Source organism: Clarias gariepinus, chromosome 9 (assembly GCF_024256425.1).
Source record: "Clarias gariepinus isolate MV-2021 ecotype Netherlands chromosome 9, CGAR_prim_01v2, whole genome shotgun sequence".
Classification (NCBI taxonomy): domain Eukaryota; kingdom Metazoa; phylum Chordata; class Actinopteri; order Siluriformes; family Clariidae; genus Clarias; species Clarias gariepinus.
In genome coordinates this window covers 25,761,554-25,782,734 of record NC_071108.1, presented here as the reverse complement: position 1 = coordinate 25,782,734, position 21,181 = coordinate 25,761,554, and the positions used below count along the sequence as shown (strand labels likewise).

At 38.0% G+C, this 21,181-nt stretch overlaps 1 protein-coding gene across 14 annotated transcripts in view; it reads right to left on the bottom strand.

Annotated features, from left to right (window-relative positions):
- Positions 1-21,181, bottom strand: part of magi1a (membrane associated guanylate kinase, WW and PDZ domain containing 1a) — a 123,300-nt gene that overhangs the window by 87,629 nt on the left and 14,490 nt on the right. For all 14 annotated transcript variants that reach the window (XM_053503489.1, XM_053503476.1, XM_053503475.1 and 11 more), the window contains exon 3: positions 847-963. In XM_053503489.1, the coding sequence (XP_053359464.1) occupies positions 847-963 (117 nt within the window). The remainder of the gene's footprint in view (positions 1-846; positions 964-21,181) is intronic.

Genomic DNA, 21,181 nt, shown 5'->3' with positions numbered 1-21,181 from the left:
GCTGCAAAGTTCTGCAAAAGTTCTGCATTGAGTGGGGTAAAATTTCCTCAGACCGATGTCGAAGACTGGTAGATGGCTACAAGAACCGTCTCACTGCAGTTATTTCAGCCAAAGGAGGTAACACTCGCTATTAGGGGCAAGGGTGTCCTATCTTTTTCCTCAGTTAGAATAGGCATTTTTGTAGAATGACATTTACAGAAGATCTTGAAAAGACTTTTCTTCAGTTTTCTTTGTTTAGTTGGATTACTTTAATCTATCTGTATTGTTGAAACGGAGATGAAATAACCATTTATTAAAAATGTTACAAAAAACCACATGCTTTCAAAGGGTGTCCTAATTTTTTCACATGACTGTACATTTTTGAGATTTTATGTGATAAACCAACACAAAGTGGGACATAATTGTAATAAATATAAATTATTTTAAATCTTTGTTTTTTTTTTTCAAAGAAATATCTGAAAAGTGTGGTGTGAATTTGTATTCAGCACCCCTGAGTCAATACTTTGTAGAACCACCTTTCGCTGAAAATTACAGCTGCAAGTATTTTCGGTTATGTCTCTACCCGCTTTGCAAATCTGGAAAGTAGAATTTTTCCCATTGTTCTTCGCAAAATAGCTCAAGCTCAGTCAGATTGGATGGAGAGCGTCTGTACCCGCAATTTCCAACGAACGGACAGCTAGCAGACTGTGAGGTGATCATCAATGAATTTGACAAAAAGTAGATTTAACTAGAAAGGCTGACTCCTCCTTTAATACAGTGCTCACAATCGCTCTCATACTGAGTGTGTGTGTGTGTGTGTCTTGGTGGTGGTTTTTAATTGGGCATGTGCTGTCTGTTGATACTTACAAGGCACAGCATAGTGATAGAGGCTGTTTCTGATGGTCTGCTGTAGATCGTGGTCTGGTGAAGACTTCAGAAAGCGCATGCTCAGGTAGTGTCGCAGGTCCTTATTAAGCTTATTTCCTACACACACACACACACACACACACACACAAAAAGTTTATGAATAAGTGAAAAGTAAGTAAGTGACCTGTTAAATCATCGGGTTAAGTACAATAAACATGGATCCAAATATACACTCTCAAGTCTCAGTTCAATACAGTTCGTCCAAACTGCTGAAATCTGAGAGAGACTCGCCGGTCAAGTGCTTCTTGAATCTAAATCACTAAATCTCAGTGACTAAACATTGACATTTAAAATTTAAACTAACGAGTTATTTTTACAGGCTACGACGAGTTGGATGCGGATGTGATATACTGTATTTATGGATGTTTAAGTGTTTTGACAGGGTAAGATTTTTCCAGAACCATAACAAACCATACTAAACTCTAATTATAGATAGATTTTAGGATCGATTTCTCTTGAATCCCATACAGTATAAATTGTCAAGACTTGCAACACATTTTTTTTTTTGTTCATGTCCTGTCAGCTCTGGTTCCTCGTGTTTTGGAAATGTTCTTATAAAAATCTTTTTGATTAACATTTAAATCCAGATGGTGCAAAATTTCATATCCTCTATCTCCGCATAGCTAGCGAAACATAAGCACTTAAATCACTTAATCCTCCCAATTTCTGTAAAAAAAAAAAGCATTTCACTAGCCCTTCATAGTGCACTCCATGTCAGTCCAAATTAAAGTCACTTAGTCCAATTAGCTAGAGGTTGATTGTTTGGTAAAAAGTTTCCTTTTTTTCTGATGTTCTGCTACAAACTGTTATGATCCACCTATGAATAACTTTCACAGTGCTGTATTGCTTTTCAGTCAATAGCCCTATTCAAACGGGACTAGTTTTACAGGGGGTCGTTAAAGAAATTTCTGTTCACAGACATACTTTGTAATTTTAATCCCGTCCAAATCTGCCATGTCTGTCTTCCTCTCACACGACCTTTGTAAAAATTCCAGAGCAAATTACCTACTGTTTTTTAGCAAATTCTGCGGTCCCCTGAGAAATCTATTTGAGAAATGCATTTTTAAAAACATTAACAAAGATTTTTTTTAATGGTTTAGATTTCTCCTGAGATCATACTAGTTTGTGATTAAATTCGGGATTGCTGAAGAGGCCCAAGCTTCACTTTAAGACAACTGACAGAACATTTAAAAAAAATAATAATAATCCTGCTAATCCACTCCTACAAATGTCAGTGCTGCACAGAGGTGGCAATTAATACTGTCCTAACACAAGAAGAAAATGTTTAGGGCTCAGACATGTCAGGTGTACAGTACGTCTGGGATTAGTCTCAGATTAAGGTTGATTATATTAACAATCTATAGCCAGACACCTTATAACATCATAATGGAGAAGAACAGCGATCCTTCCTTTTAGACTATATAGTGAAAAAAATCAGGAAATGAGTCACTGCAGCAGCAGCAGCTATACCTCTTCTTCTCGTCTATCTTGTATTCCTCACACAGTGCGTGCAGTTTATATGTGTGTCACTCAGTAGCGGCTAACCGTGGTCAGGTAGCTGTTACCTAGCAACCATTTGCAGCTGACAACCAGCGTTGTGGGCCCCACTGGGCATTCAGCGGAAGACGGGAAAGAAAGCAGAAAAGGAGGTGGATAAGAAGAAGAAAAAAAAGAAACAAATGGAAAAAGCTTGTAATATCTGTAGCCAGTTGTGTGAATTTAAAAGTGATGTTTGTGATCATGTGTGTGTGATAACACCCCGAACGAAAGCAGTCAGCACGCCGGCTTGAAGGAAAACAACATACAGCCATTTTGTAAATACTGAAATCCTGAAAGCGTATTATAGCCTGTAAATACAACCGGACAGAATTTTTTGATACAAGCTTGGGAGGCCACCTAAAGTCTGCTTATAAACAAACAAGCATTAGGTGTTGTTAGGTCAGAAGGTCAGAAGATCTATTTTTATACACAGTTCTTAAATCAGCTCTGGGAGGGAACTCTCATCATCAAGACACACTGGCATAATAGACTGCCATTTTTATAATTTTGCTACTTAGGTTAAAAATATCATTAATTATAAAATGATTGCATTCTTTCACTAGCATACAGTACCAGTCAAAAGATTAGACACAAGTTTGGGGGTTATTTTTTTACATTCTAGAACAATACTGGAGATTTCCAATCTATGAGATAACACTTTTATTTCTTTCTACATTGTAAAACAATGCTGAATGCGTCCAAAATATGCTCCTGTGAATGTTTGATATTGAGAGATGTGTCCGATACTTATTCTCTGTAAACCCTTCATAACGCTTCTAATTTGAGGTGATTTTGAAGTTAATTGGTGATTTCTGGGGCAGGTAAATGAATGTCTTCTCTGTAGGTAAGCTTTGGTCTTGCTTTCCTGGAAAGGTCTTTATGAGAACCAGTTTCATCACGGTGCTTGATGGGTTTCAGAAATGCCCCTGACAATACTGTTGTTGCAAGAGTTATTCCAGAACAGCCGACCTTTGTGTCTTAAAATACCAACTGACTGTTGTTGTTGTTGTTGTTGTTACTTAATTAAAGAATTAGAAAGTGTGTTTGGTAGAGTACTTTGTATTGATCATCTAAAGTGACCTAATTAAATAAAATTAAATCTATACTGTAATCAGCAGACAAACGTAATAAAATGAGTTCTCTAGGTGAAAGAAGTAAAAACTTCAGTAAATATCCAGATTACTTTAGAATGAATGTGATGTATAATGTTACAGATGTTACAATTGATAGAGAATGTTAGAATAGAATAGAATAGAATAGAATAGAACAGATATTTTTATCCAGAATACTGGATAAAGAAATAGTCTCAAAATACTGAACAAAACATAACAGAATATTTGTGCACTAATAGAGAATACAATAATCATTTTGATCCCTATCAAAGTATAGTAGAATAGAATAGATTTTATGCCCCTTATAACAAATAAAATACAATAAACTAAAATGTATTGAAAAGTTTTGTTTGTTTTTTTGTCCCTAATGAAGAATCAGATTTAAATGAGGAGCTTCTCATTTTTTTCCTCATTACTTCCATGTCACAAGGCAAATCCACATGGAAAAGATTACAGTCCTCTTTCAGAAGGGTCAAATTATTGACCTGCATCAAGAAAAGAAAATAACTAAGGAGATGTAATTCTGTAGTAAGTCTTGGAATTGGATACGAAAACTGCAAAAGATGGTGCTGCTAACTGCCAATTCAAAGTGTAAGAATTTTAGAAAATCATGACCTGATATCACATAAACCCATGGTAAAAAAAAAAAAGTGACAGAAAAAAAGTACAGCTGTGTTTAATAGTAAAAGTAAGAGCATTTCCTGATACACACACACACAATGTGATGAGAACTCATAGTATTGGGACTAAGCAGGCTTCAATTTGGCAGGAAGCATAAAGATAGGACTTTGGAGCAATGGACCAGGGTCATGTGATCTGATGCGTTCAGACTGACCCTATTCCAGAGTGATGGGTGCATCAGGGCAAGAAGGGACGCGCATGAAGCGATGCATCTATCATGCATAGTGTCCACTGTACAAGCCTGTGGAGACAGTGTTATGATCTGAGGCAGCTTCAGTTGGTCAGGTCTAGACTCAGCAATGTTGTGTGGAAACAAAATGAAGTCAGCTGACGACCTGAATGTACTGAATGACCAGGTTTTCACATCCATGGAGTTTTTAGACTGGAACAGAATATAATGATAAACTGATAAACCACTAATATCATGATACATAAAATCAGATTTTTTATTTATGGAGACTTTAAATAAAAGCCTCAGTGAACTCCACACTGTTTTACCCACTTAACGTCAACACAAACTGATCTAATGTTAAAATGCACTCAGGTATTATATGTTTTTTTTTATCTCTCCCCCACTCCGAATGTCTCTATTAGCACGACATCTGCATGCTCGCTGAGCTCGGTGTGTTAAAGCGAAGTGAGCGCCGACCCAGGTGTCTTTATAAATCAATCATCTGATGTATTATGCAGCGCGTCCTGTAGCTCAACACAGGACTCACAGTCAGCAGGAGGTCTCTGTGCTTCACACAACAAACACTGTTTTAACATACACTGGCTGTGCTGAGTATGCCTCACACACACACACACACACACACGCACACACACACACACACACACACACATACATACACTCACACACCTTCGACATGCAGAGACACAACATTCACACACAGGCCCACAGTTCTTGTGCTCACATAGTGATGAGTCATAAACAAATATACAGTAGTTGTTGAGAAACTTTCCTAAATAACGTTTATACGCTTTTGAATCTGGGTCATCAGGGTGTTACAGGAGTCGTATGATTATTAGGGTGTTTATTTAGACGATGACCCATATTTAGCCACTGCAGATGTTTTTCATTTTCCATTCCAGCATAATATTTACAAAAGCGTCATTTCAGAATGCACAAGAGAAATACAACTCGTTTGTTTATATCCTGCTCGCTAATTTTTCCCCCCCAAAGAAAATGCGGATTAAATTCCTACAGCAGTAGCTTTGACAGTTCTGATTGCAAATCACAGACTCACAGTAATAAGCTTGGTAGCTGGTAGATTTATTGGTAAAGTGTTTAAATGAAGGAGTCTCCAGTGCTAGAGCGCTGTAACCATGCAGAGATGAAGCTTAGCTTTTCTGGCTTCAGGATACGCTAGAGAGGCCGTTGAGGAAAAGATCATTAATCGCTGCCATACACTTCATTCCACAGCAATAAGCACGAGTATAAACAGAATTACAAATACAACGTCTTATTCGTTAAGGAACTAAACAGTGGAATTATTGGCAAAATTATGCGATATAAAGGAATCCAACACATCAGGCAAAAAAGAATGCTTCTGCATTCTATTGAGGTCGGCTCAATAGTCTCAATAGTCTCATGCTTGACATAAAAAACCTGATCATAACGAGAAAGACGTCTGTGAGTCTTTGTGTTTCTCTCTTTACTGTCTGCTCGGCATCATGAAGACACAGAAAAAACTGAGATGGAGAGAGAAAGACAAGGAAGACTGAGAAACGTTCAGGCTTATAAAGATTACAAGAGGTAACATCAGGGGTATAAGAGGTGAAATTAGGCTGAATAACACACACACACACAAACACACACACACACACACACACACACACACACAAAGACATTACATAACCTCAAATCTAGTTAGACATTCTAAGCTCAATTGAATTTCAGGACGGCTATACTCTACTCCACTCCACTACACTTAACCACACACACACACACCTCTGTCTGTCTCTCCCGCCATCTGTCTCGCTCTTTTTCTCTCTCTCACTCTTTCTTACACACACACACACACACACATAATCTATCAGACATAGACTCACATTGAGACTTATCAGAAGATCTGCTGTCAGAGAGAGAGAGAGAGAGAGAGTGTGTGTGTGTGTGTATGTGTGTGTGTGTGTGTGCAAGTTTTGCTTATTTTCTTGGGAACATCCATTTCTGGTGTGCACTCCTGTGTGCACGTGTTTCCCTACACACACACACACACACACACACACACACACACACACACACACACACACACACACTGTCTGTCCATGTGTCTGTTATGGTAAATTATTCAAATCACATAAGGTTTGTGTAAATACTAAATACAATGTACACTAGATAGGACTAAGCTCTGTGTGTGCGTGTGTGTGTGTGTGTGTGTGTGTGTGTGTGTACTCTTATTGTAATTCAGTTCATGTCTGGAGGTTCGGTGTTGGCTTTTGTGTGTGTGTGTGTGTATGTGTGTGTGTGTGTGTGTGTGTGTGTGTCTTTATTCCATAGCTCAATGCTGCCCTCTGTTCCTCACTAATCCATGGACCCATTCTGCTTCCTCCTGCCTGGTTACCATGGTAACCAACTCCAGGCAGCCAATCACCTGCAAGCTAGAAGCAATACAACCCCTGACGCCCTCTGCTGACTCAGTGAAGAACTACAACAACAAACTCTCAAAAAAACAGAAATTCCAGCAACATGGAGGTTAAATGGGAGTCAGAAATACAGTGAGAGACCATATCAGGTAACGTTTTAAATAAAAGAAAAAAGAAAAAAAATCTGGCCTGATTGTAACCATTAGGTCAGAGAGAGGGCGAGATCGAGTTACACTGAGTTAGTTTACATATCAGCATTATGGATCTCAATGTGGCATCAATCGTACACTCACTCACTCACCCCTATACCACTTTGTCCTGTATTCAGGGTCGCAGGGGGCCTGGAGCCAATCTCAGGAGAATTAGGGCACGAGGCGGGGTACATCCTAAACAGGGTGCCAATCCATCACAGGGCACACACATTCATAGACACACTTACACACTACGGTAAATGTGGGAACGCGAGTTAACCTAACCTACATATCTTTGGACTGTGGGAGGAAACCGGAGAACCCGAAGGAAACCCACCAAGCACAGGGAGAACATGCACACACAGACGGGAATAGAACCTGGCAGACAATCAAACCCGGACCCTGGAGAAGCTAGGCGACAGTGCTAACCACTACACCACCGTGCCGATCAATCATACAGTGTTTTGAAACTTATTTTAAAATATTTAATACAGTTAATTACTATTTGAAGCATTACAATTCGATGCTCTTAAATAATTCATATAAATAGTTTAAATTGCCAGTAAGGTCAAGTTCATAACAGACGTCCTAATAGTCTACATTGATCACACTGGGTAATTGATAGTGTATATTGATTAATAAGATGTCTCCATGTTGGTGAGTTTCTAAGATGATTTCTTTTGACGTTATTTTTCCAGGGAAACCGTCTGGGTTAGCAGCTCACCGGCTTAACACATACATCAGATGTGGCACAAGATTCACGCCAAGTGCCCTTACCGCTGCATCCGTCCATTCGTTCATCCACTATCTACATCCACATCCTATCTAGGGTCACGAGCACACGCCCTTACACACCCAAATATACACTCCATGCACAGGGAGAAATGCAACACCATCCTGCAATCCATCAGTGGCTGGAGTCGGGACCCTGACCAGGACTCACGCCTAATTAGGCCGCATGCAAGCCAAAAGTCCAGACAGGAATCATTTTAGAAATTTTATAACCTCTATTATGTGGTGTGGGTTTTAGTAGTTAGGTCCTTTTGAGTGGAAGGAATTATTAATATCGTTTTATCCCTTTCAGGTTTAATTCACCTCTTATACTTAAAATTTATGACTTAAAAGATTTATGAATAAAAGAGTTCCTAAAAATGTTTAATTGAAAAACATCTTGCTTTTTTTATCTATTATACTTAAAGTTATAGAAATGTTAAAAAAAGCTATCACCGGGAAACTTTAGTTTACATATCAGAATTACAACCTTGCACCTACCAATCTCCTCTGGAGTGTGTATGAGTGTGTGGTGTGTGCATGTGTGCTCTGTGATGGATTGGCCACCCTCTCCAGGGTGTACCCTACCTTGTGCCCCAAGTCCCTGGGACAGGCTTCAGGCTGCCCACGACCATGTATAAGATATTCATTATATTCATTGAAGGGAAAAAGGTTTTTAGAAATAGTTAAAAGCTTAAAGCTAAAAAAAATTAACTGATCAACTTTAATGTAATCAGTGATATTATTATTTCAGATTGAAGCCCATGAACATTCCTGCCTGTCTTTCAGTACGACAGAACTCTCTGCAGAACTTAATACAACAAAATAAAATTTTGCACTGTGGTCTTACACCATGTTGTCGCTGAGTGAATCACCAGTTAAATACACTCCCTGTCCGGTAATCAAAGATTGAAGATCATCGAAAAAGTTGATCGGATAAAGACTTTTGAAAAAGATTTCTGATAAAGAAGTTTACTCGTACTACTTCACAATGAAACTATCAAGTAATCCCATTAGAAATAGTCAGTTCAGCTTTTCTAATTAATCTATGTTGGTGCAGGTGTTTATTTACATTGAGAAAGGAGCTTAACAGAAGCTTTTTTTTTAAGTAAATTACTAAATCTGACACATAACTGTTTAACTGCTTTCATTTAACATTTTGATTACAGTGCAGGTTAAACTTCAGGCAGATATGTAAGCACTGCAAAAGTTTTAACAGTTTGACATATCCGCCATACAACGTCAAAACCTCTAGTTTGTAATCCGGCACATATCTGCTCATAACTTCCCCCCGACTCAACATTTTAATTTAATTTATGGCACAGGTTTAACTTCAGGCAAATACCAAAGTACTACCAAATTTTTATGCAATTCTTTTCAGACAGTTTTGTGTGAGGCTGTGACAAATTCTGTCCGGACAAACAAAGACAAAAAAAATTCTGAGACTGGTTTTGGGTCCTCCAATGTATAAAGCATAAAGATATCACTGAAAGAGCGAGTTCTGACCAATTAACGGACATAAACTTTGTTTTATTTTTTTTATAGGAGATGTAAAGGGCCAAAACATGGTGTTGGTGCTAAAAATTTAATTTTCAGACAGGATTATTTAACACCATTCCTCATAACACTCAATGCTTCTTATCTCCCAATCCATGCGTCGTTTTTCTGTAAATATGCATATTTTTATCAAATAAAAAGAAACACATTTGCTAAATACAATTTTATGCCCTTTTATGTAGTGTCCGTAACTTTGCGGAAATTTAATCTTTCAGTGACCTTTACTGTCATTCAGATGAAACTTGGCCAATTAAGATTTCACATGTAAAGACATAAATCTGAAAAAGTGTATTATTTTAAAATGCTAAATTGTTAGGTTGGTGATACAGCAACATGAACATGAATTTGATACCGTTACGGACACTACAGATTTTTTACTTTTTAAGCTTTGACTAAAAACCATCTCATGCAAAGCACTGGGGTAGTATATCTGTTTCAAGATTCATGATTCAAGATTCAAAGAACTCGAGGGAATCGCAGAGGGAAATTGCTTTGTCTTGGTTATACAGTTGCTTTAATTAATTTACCGGGAAGAAAGGAAAAAATTTGATTAGACAGGAAAAAAATTTAATTGGAAAAATAAAAATAAATAAAAGTCAAAATAGAATTATATATAGAACGCAAAACAATAATTATTGAGCAGATTACAAAAAAAAAAGCCTTTTTTTTTATGAACTATAGTTTTCTTTGTTTTATGGCCACATACGGTAACATAAGGTGTGTCTCCGATTTAGTAATTTGGGGACAAAATCCCAAATTTAGCAGGGAATGCTTTAATTTAAGCAACAATTTTACAGGTCTTATGCTTCTAGAAGCTTAGTATCAATACTCATGGAGAAATATGAATGATTGGCATTGTAAATTATTATTGTTGAAAAAATGGCCATTTTTGGGGCATGTATAAAATAATTCCTACAAAACGGCTGAAGTTAGCAACTTTAGGGAAGCAAGATTGGTCACTGCCATGTTGCATAAACTTTATGTAGAAGTAGCTTTTTTGGCACACACATCTATACCGATCTATACACATATACATACACACATGATGTTAACAATATACATATTTAGTGATATAAATGTGGAACATACAGTACATTGGTTTTATCTTACTTTAAAACTCTACACATTCTCTGTTCTCATTGACAGAAAGTAAGTGCACCCTTTAAGTAAAGAGTTTACATCACCTACACAACACAGGTTAATAAATCCTTCTGTCATGTTCATTAGGGAAACGGAGACAACACATTCACGATATTGTTGCTTTCCAGCGATGTTCAAACAAGGCTCTCCCATGTAAATTGTGTAAGGGTTGACAAGTCTGATGCATGTGTTTACTATCTCATTCCTCACCCATGGCCCTGACTGTAATTTACGCTGCACGCCCCAGAGCACAAATACTTCTGGTGTAAGTGGATACTTAGGATAATATAAGACAGTATAATGCACTGTGCGGCTGTCTTCCTATAGCAGGTTAGCTGTACAGTGCAGACAACTACTGTACGTGCTCAACAACAACTGGCAGAACCCAGGCGTACATCCATCCAGGCTTTATCTGTGTAAGTTTAATACAGTATGAGAGATTAATAAAAAGGAGATTTAAGCATCGTCTCACATAAACTACAATTAATGCTTTTATGCCCAATTTCACCTACCGAAAACAGCTTCTGATAGCAGCATAAGTTTTTAGAAAAAAAAAAATGGTGACCATTAGGGGGTGCTGTCCCAGCCCTACATCACATGTTAACTTGAAACTTAAATGTGCTCAGATAATTAATGTTTCCTCACTAATTAATGACAAATCAAGGAGATGAAAAAAGTCTGGAGTTGATTCCAAAAGTTGAATTTGTGTTTGGTGTTTGATCATAGGAACTTTATGCGCAGTCCAAACAGGTGTAGATACAAGTAAAGGAATCCATCAATACAGAGACACACACACACACAAAAAAAATTAAAACAGACCTATCAGAGGGACAGCAGAGACGTTAGTAATGACCAAATCAACAATTTAGTACACTCTTGAAAGAAGCAATGAACTGAAGGACTATGGAAAACAACTAAAGTGATGATCACAGAAGTTTTTCAATGATGAAGAAAAACCCTTCTAGCTGAAAACACTCCGAGGGAGATATTTAAGCGTATTAATGTCTACAATCAAGAGATGCCTTCATGAGGTTAAAACAAATGGCTTGCCTGAAATTGCAAACCACTGGTGAGACTCTGGATCAAAAACGCAAGATTAGAAAAAAAAACTACCAGAATACCTAAAACAGGAAAAATATGGAGAAGAAAAGGAAAAGGCTTGTGTATGGGTGTCAGTGTAACAGAGTCACAGATGTGTATAAAGATGTGAGTGTGTATAGAAGTAGCAGGATTGATTCTGAAATGTATAAAGCTATACCTTCTGCCAAGATTCTCTCAAATGCTCTAAAACTGACAAGGACTGCACTTACCATGAATATCCCCAACATCCCTAAGCGGTTAATGCAATATTTCTGTTAAACCATTTAAGTTAAAGCTGAAAGTCTAGACTTTATCCATGTATTACCTTTTACAAATTTAAAATTCATTTTCGTGATACACAGAGGCAAAATTATAAAAACATTTTTTTTTTGTTCAAATACTTGCATGACCTAACCCACCACGATCTAAGTACTAGTACCTGTAGTACCTGTAGTAGGGTGGGGCTACCATACCCCACCCTACTACAACGTACTGAACTATTAATCCTTACAGCTGTGCTAAATTTTCAAATCTATATTTTATTCTAATATAAAGCAGATAAGAAGAAGCAACTTAATACTGGACAATTTTTGGCTGCAGTTTGTCGAATCGTTAGAGATAAAAGAACAGTGTCTCCTTTAGAGAGGGCATGTGGTGTGAGCGGGATAGCATCTGACCCCATTTTCACTGCTGAGTCAGAACAGAGAATCCTGGGACTTGAAGTTAGGCTAAATTCTCTCTCATAAAAATGGCTTCACAGGCAAGGATATTGTGGCTACTAAAATCAACAATTTATAGGATCATCAAGAACTTCAAGGAAAGAGGTTCAATTCTTGTTAAGAAGGCTTCAGGGCGTCCGAGAAAGTCCAGCAAGCGCCAGGATCGTCTCCTAAAGAGGATTCAGCTGCGGGATCGGAGTGCCACCAGTGCAGAGCTTGCTCAGGAATGGAAGCAGGCAGGTGTGAGCGCATCTAAGGCAAAGACTTTTGGAAGATCTTTTGGCCTTCTCTTTAAAAAAAACATCAGGGACCTTTCTGGAAAAAGGCTTGTCCGGAGAAGAAAAGGTGAGCGCTACCATCAGTCCTGTGTCATGCCAACAGTAAAGCATCCTAAGACCATTTATGTGTGGGGTTGCTTCTCATCCAAGGGAGTGGGCTCACACAATTTTGTCCAAAAACACAGCCATGAATAAAGAATGGTACCAAAACACCCTCCAACAGCAACTTCTTCCAACAATCCAACAACAGTTTGGTAAAGAACAATGCATTTTCTATCAGTCAGGATTTGGCCCAGGAGTAGATTGAGAGCATGCCCAGTCGAATTGAAAAAGACGGGCCAACACTGCAAATACTGACTCTTTGCATAAATGTCACGTAATTGTCGATAAAAGCCTTGAAACGTATGAAGTGCTTGTGATTATATTTCAGTACATCACAGAAACAACTGAAACAAAGATCTAAAAGCAGTTTAGCAGCAAACTTTGTGTAAATTAATATTAATAGTGTCATTCTCAAAACTTTTGGCCACGACTGTACACTTGTACACTAAAATAAACACTTATCTTTGTACCTTAGGCTATTAAGTGTACACTTGTACACTAAAATAAACACTTATCTTTGTACCTTAGGCTATTTAAACACCTCATATTTTTAGATTAGATTAGATTAGATTAGATTGGATTCAACTTTATTGTCATTACACATGTACAAGTACAAGGCAACGAAATGCAGTTTGGGTCTAACCAGAAGTGCAATTAGCAGAAATGCAAGATAAAGGTATAGGTTCTAAGTACACCTAAAAGGGATATGGGCAGGGAGAAGCTATGGGTAACTATTACAGAATTATATTATGTGAGCATAATATACAGATTGCTAGTAACCATAATTACAAATCTAAAATGGATAAACAATATACAGTATACAGGTTGCTATTAACTATAGTCGGGAATTTGCAAATAGATATGAACATAATATACAGGTTGCTATTTTCTGAAGACAGGAATTTACAAGTAGATATGTGCAATATATACTCAATCAGAAGTTTACAAATGTATTGTGCGTGGATATTTGTATTTTCAAACAGGTATGTACATTTTAGTGCAGTCCATATTAAATAGTGTAATGGTAATGGGAAGAGTATAGGGGTGTGTGAGGTGTGGGCAGGTGTCAGTGTGGGGCAGAGTTCAAAAAGGAGACAGCTCTGGGAAAGAAGCTGTTTCTCAGTCAGCTGGTTCTTGACCTGGGACACCTGAAGCGCCTACCAGAGGGCAGGAGAGAAAACAGTTTGTGGGCGGGGTGCGAGTAATCCTTAAGAATGCTGCGTGCGCGACACACACAGTGTTTCTTTTGAATGTCTGTGTGTGTGTGTGTGTGTGTGTTCCTGAGTGTGTGTGTGTATTCACCCAGCAGGAGAGACGATTATCTACAATTCCGCTGAAAGAGAGAGAAAAAACGTTGGCTCACTTGTGATGACGTGACGCTCGGTGTCAGAACAAGAAGCGCATGCGTGAAACATGATACTCGGTGCTCGTAAACTAAGACAATGCTCGTTTTTTAAGTAAAAAATTATTAAAAATCGTTGCTCGTCTTGCGAAACACTCGTAAACCACGTTACTCGTAATCCGAGGTTCCACTGTACCGCAAAACTGCAGAAACTGGAGAGACACTGAGCCTTGCGACATTTTAAACTCAAGCCACGTTTTTCTCTGCAAATGTAATTAGTCATTTAATCTGTAGTTACTCCAATTAGTGAGTCTGATCTTCACACATACACTCACACATAGGGGGTGATTTACGGTTGCCAATCCAAGTTTTGCGGAGGTGGTAGGAAACGGGAGAGTAAGGCAGAAACTGCACGTACACAGGAAGAACACGCAAAACTTCAGAAAGACAATAACTTGGATTTCAGGGTCGAACCAGGGACCCTCGAGCACTGCCATGCCAACTTGCCATACATTATACAATATTTTATAAAATATTATATGTTTTTAGATACCTGTCCATTACACCCATGAATGTATTCTTTTTAATCTGTTATTAGATGTGTCCGTGACTTTGTTCATGTGGAATTTAATTTAACAATAATAAGCGCGGTTAATCTGTTAAATTTTGGGATGAACTTAAATTTGTACGCGTTACCATGAAGTGCGCATACGAATGGTTGATTTACGTCTACAATCATAAGCGCATATTAAAAATGTACAGCGTCATCTGTTGACGGTTATGTGACGGGTGCACAAACAAACAAACAGACAAAAAAATTGAAAAGCCATCTTGATGTTTTCTATTACTCATCTTACATCCTTCCCAAATAATTCTTTTACAAGTATCTTCAATATACAGACACGTCAACTTTACAGTTTTATTATATGTATAGATAAAATTTTGATTCAATTTTAGTATTTTAATTTATACAAATTCACATTTCATACAAACTTCCAGAATTCTTTTGATTGTGTGAAGCTGCTTTGCAACAGTGATGGTTGTTAAAATCGCGATCATCCAAATCATCCCAAAGGTGTACAGTGGTGTTTAGGTCATGGCTCTGTGCAGGACACTCAAGTTCCTTGGCAGGACACTTTTGTGCCCAGCAGCACTGTCATGCTGGAGTAGGGCTCCACCTCTTTTTATTTTTAAGCATAATGCATAATGCTACAATATACAGAAAATCTGTACTGTATTCTTCAAATAAACTGTATTGTTTAAACCTTTTGGGAACATTTTGAGCAAGAACCACACATAACTGTGTTGGTTACGGGTCCACACAACAAATAAATTAATACACGTTTAGTCCAAGTCAAGTGTTTTTATTTAAATCTGAGTTTGAAAAAACCTATTCATCAATACTAAGACCACACTGGGTATGTAAATGTACAGTACTGAGCAAGCGGGTAATCTGGGATTTCGGCATAGCTACATCATGCATCTTTTAGGAAACATTTACTTATACAATATGGAAATATGTAGTAAGCCGGATGTCCTGTACCTTAAGAACCTAAAGACCACAGGAAAAGACTGTGCTACAATCAGAGATACTGACACATTTCCTTCCTTACTGATGACCTGATGTCTGAGTGAAGAATGAGCCAGAGTTAAGACTAGAGCAACTGCAGAATTAGTTTCTGCGTACAGTGACTTACACAATGATTGAGAGAAACCTGTGTGAACTACGTGCTGCTGACAGGACATTACAGTAACCAGTAGCTGTGCTGTAAAGATGTTGCCTGGGTTTTCTTCATCCATCCTGACCATTCCCTGGATATCTTTATGGTTATGGGCAGAACAACTTTACCAAGAATATACTAAGAAGCTGTAGAAGAATTTTTTTAAAGCCAGAGATGAGGAACAAAAAAGGTGATTGCCCTGAAGTAAAGTCACTGCAAGTTCACATTCCAATCATGCCATCTCATGTCCAAGAGAACAAAACCATCTCTCTGGGTGAAGTGGATAACGTTACTCTCTCCCCTGTCAATCAGTCACACTAACCTGTTTTTAGGATCTATTAGCTTTGTGAAATTTCTTTCAGGGTATATTCAGCTGCCATGTGACCTATCATGAGAAAAATGGTACAATGGTGGGCTTCATGTACAAGTGGTAGAGGGAACTTATGGGTGGGAATTGGCAAAAGAACAGATAATATCGAAAATAATAAAGTACACTAATAAATTTAAGTAACAATATTTTATTATGTTACACTACAAATGATTTTTAATAATTTTCAACATTATAAGATGGATATATGAGATGGATCCCAGCAGACAGTACAACTCTAGGATGTGTTAGAATAGAAGATTGACAAATCTGCATCTATTATGTGATGCAATTAAAACATAAACCAGAAACTAAAGAAATGTTTCCGGCGAGTACTTACTCTTTATATTTTCTAGATTTTCTAGCCCAGAATGAAAAAAAACTGATTAAGAGTTACTTATACACATGCACTATATGGCCCAACATTTGTGGAAATCTGGCCATCAAATCCCTATCTGTTTTGTTAAATTTTTTCCAAAACTGTTAAAAACGCACAGTGTTATACAGGATGTCTTTTTTTGCTGTAATACAGTTTTTTTTTTTTTTTACTGAACCCAAGAGGCCCAAATCTCTTTGAGAATGACAAAGCACAAAGCACGAACCATAAAAAAACGGTTTGCTAATGATGCAGTGAAAGACCTTGAGTGACCTGCACAGAGCCCTGAACACGTCTGGGATGAACTGGAATGATGACTGGTACTCCAGGCCTCCTCACCAGACATTAGAATTTAACCTCACTGATGCCCCTATGGCTGAATAGCAGAATCCCCAGAGATACCTAATGTTATATGATGTTGTCATATAGTTGTAATTAGACTGTGACTTCATCTACTGAAAACAAGACATCAGACCAAAGCTGTTTTTAATATAATAATGTTAGGATAGGGGCCCCCGAGTGGCACAGTGGTATAAGTACTTTGGCCGGGTTGCTGATTGGCCGAGCTCTCTCAGCGAGGTGAGATGGGAGTCACTTTGCGCTCTCATATAAATACCAACAGTCATGGGCGTCTGTGAGCAAGTGGAATGAGTGAATAGCGCTGTCCTCCCAGTGTGTTACACCACCTCCAACGGTGCGTAAGCAAGAAGTTAGAAAAGATGTGTTTGGCTGGTGGGAGCCCCCTAGTGATGGATGGGAATTGGGTAAGCCATTGGGGACAATGGTAAAGAAACGTTGAATAAATGACTCCAACACATTGTTGCAAATACAACCGAAAAGCAACAGAATATTAACATTTATTCATAGCACTTAAAGCTTAACGTTCAAACTGCATAAGAGCTCCAAAGAACAGATCTCAGACTTTAAGCAGCGCAAACCTGTACAGTACATCACTGACGATCGCATGCTGCTGAGGCTTTTTTTTTCTAATAATTTTTCACAACATGGAGGTTTTATTTTCTGTTTTTTATTGTTTGACAAAGCAATATACAGTTTGTGCATTTACTAGCCTCAACAGCAGGCTCCCTGGTGTACCAGTGGCTCCCCTTCAGCACTCTCACTGCGCTGCTTGCATCAACTTAGTGGACAGAAAAACCCTAGCATCAGCAGTAGGAGTATTTCAAGGATGGATTCCAGGGGAAAAAAATATATATATATTTTTTAAAGTAATTTTGAAGTTATACTCGCAACACTATGTTGGGGTCACTGGTTCACCGTTATCCCAATGGCACACAGGCAATATTGGTCCAACATCACTTAATGTTAGTAATTAAAAGTAATTAAAGTAATTAAATTCTAACTTTCAAAAATGACCAAAAACCCGAGTGTTCCAACATCTGTAATGTGGCCGAATTAACAACACCACAATGATTAGACAGCTAGAAACAATCAAGCTGAGACATTCCAAAAGGAAATATGTTCGTAAAGAATATACAGATATGACGGTCAGGCATCAAAAAGCCTCCAGTGTGTATTTTTTCATGATGTAGAATTTGTCAATGGATTGGACAGTGGTTGAAAGTGTAACAAACATTATTAGTATTTCACCCCACAAAAGCGTTTAGCTACAACAAGTAAAATACAAAGCATGTAAAATACAAGCATTAACTTTAACAGATTATATTTTAACTATATATCTATTCAGAACTAGTTTCAGAATTCAAACTCACCTACTATGTCACAACTACAGTACATTCAAACACACACACATCATAATCACTCTTAACTCACAACTAGCCCCAGGCTTAAAGGCATACCTCTGTCTGTAAAAGATTAGTGAGTTCTTAAGGCGTCGTAAAGACACTAATCCCGTAAATGAAGGTTTAAAGGAGAAGATACTCACTAAATGTTTTCAGGGTCTAAAACCTCTACACTGCTCCGTCTGAGAAGTTGATTAAATGCTGAAAAAAACTTCTGCATGTTTAAGAATTGTGCCAAGGTGCAAAAGTAATATAAATAATAAAAAAACAGCAGTCCAACTCTGTGTGTTTGTGTGTGTGTGTGTGTGTGTGTGTGTGTGTGTGTGTGTGTGTGTGTGTGTGTGTGTGTGTGTGTGTGTGTGTGTTGTAAGAAGGAACACCAGGTGTGACCAGGTGTTCCAAGGATACACACACACACACACTCACACAGAGCTCCTGGTGAGAGACTAGCTGTGTGTAGACTCCGAAGATATAAACTTACCTCCAACAAGGGCTAGACTGACATTTACTCTACAAAACACACACACACACAAACAGGCATTCATTCCCACACATAGAGACTGTATTTAAGCCCGAGCATTTTTAAACACTCTCCACAGTCTGAAAGAACACACAGTGCAGGTATCCATCTCTACAATGCAGTTCTTTAGAAGAACAACAATGCTCCAGCTACTCAATCCACTGTACACACTGATCTCTGAGCTGGAGCGGCAGTGTCAATTTCAGGGGTTTGTTCTCCCTCTTCACACTCCCTACACCACTGAAGACACTCCCAAATTAACGAGCGGACCTTTATTAAACAGTCTCTTATAACACTGCTACTAAACAGAGCGACAACTCACACCTGTAGAGCTTCACTGAATTACTGCAGTGTGTAACAACACAACCACCGTGTGATTAGAAACTACAGCTGTGGAAGACTGAGACAGATTGAGACGTGTGTGTGTGTGTGTCTCAGCGAGGTCAGACGAAAGGCATAGCAGAAGCAGAAGGTTGATGAGTGATGAGACCTCAGGACTTCCTGGTGTGTAATTAAGGGAAACTGGTAAATGACACGGAGACAGATTTCTGAGAAAATGACAGGGAAGTCAGGGAATGGAGACAAGAGAAGAAACCGATGTTTAAGTCCATCAAAGGATGCAATTTATGTTCCTATAAGAAGGAATATATACTTCTGCCTACCGAAATGGTCCAATGAATCGGATAAGACCAGTTGTTACACAGCTGTACCGATACACTGCGACGTGACTGGTGACGTGCTTTCTGACTAACTTCGATACGTGGTAGTGAAGAGATGTCCAGCTAACTCCCTGGACAATGGAACAAAAACTAATAATTCTACACTGCTATTAAGCTTATCAGATGGTGGGACGTGTGAAGGGGGATAATAAACAGAATTACTCTTCTGACCCCTCACTCCTGAGACCTGCATTAGTCCTAATGCACAGATCAACGTACGGCTAGACATGACATCATGCTTAATGCACAGCATTACAGCAAGCCCAACAAGAGCTACTGATAAAAGTGGAATCTTTAGCCTCAGTTACTTCATAATTTCATTAATAATGAATAGTTGAGCTGCACAATACATTTTGTGTTTGTCATTGTTGTTTTGTTGTGTTTTTTAAATAATAAACAAATAGTTTTTATGACACTAATAAAGAACATACAAATATTATGACCTCATACGTTGCCTTTATACAGGAATTGTTTTACGTCCAACTAAGAAACCGAGGTCAAAGCCTAAATAACCTTCTATTTACTAATTATGTAACCTACATAGAGTATTAAAATAAAATTACAAAAATATATCAAATAATATTTTAAGGTTGATGATTATTTTGTTTTGTAAAATTTGTCTTTTTTTTGCAGAACAAAAATTTCTAATTCAAAACAACCCTTCACGTAACAACTTTTATTATTTTATAGATAAAATAGAATTTTTTAAAAATCCAATTCTTAACAGATGAGAAAGAAATGCACAGTAGATTCAGTGATATTTAAAGTGTGCATAACAAAAGATCAAATAAAAGTGTTAACCATAACTAGTGTTTATATACAGTGAAACCTCGGATTGTGAGTAACGCGGTTTGCGAGTGTTCCGCATGACCCACAAAGATTTGTAATAAATTTTGACTTGGAAAATGAGCAGGTTTTTTTACATCGAGCGTCACGTGATCACAACTGAGCCAACGGTTTTTCTCGATCTTCGCTGCGGAATTGTGAGTAATCGTCTCCCCCGCTAGGGTCTTAGTGCTCGTCTCTTACTGGTATAATCAACATCCGTGCAAGCGTGTACTGTTTACTATAACACTGTGACCACGTGTGTGTGTGTGTGTGTGTGTGTGTGTGTGTGTGTGTATGTGTGTGTGTGTGAAAAACTCAAATAAGAGAAGAAGGGTTACTGTGTAAGACGAGAAGGGAGAGAAGGGTCTAATTCCTCCTCTCCTCTTACTTTAGCTTCACACACACACAAACACACACTCACACACACACACACACACACACACACAACGGAAACATTTATCTGTCTGGTTTAAATTTTTTATTTTTTTTAAAGGTAAAGTGCAGAATAATTAGTTTGATTTTTACTTTATATTTTGTATTTATTATTTTTATGTATTAATTTTTTGGGGGCTGTGGAACAAATAATTTAAGTTTCCATTATTTCTTAGGGGAAAATTCGATTTGATTTAGAAGTGTTTTGAAATACGAGTCCACACACACACCTGCATTAGACCGATGTTTAGTAACTTGTCCAGTAGCATGAAGCTGTGATGTTTTGTGTTAGTCTAGGTCTGATCTTACCCCCCTGTCCATTGGTACCTGAAGTTATACTACATTTGAGTAAAGGATTTAACTTGGTAACTTGGACCATCTGATATACACACACAACTTAGCACAGGTTTTGTGCCAGATACCCTTTCTAACACAACCATTCTTGTCTATCTGA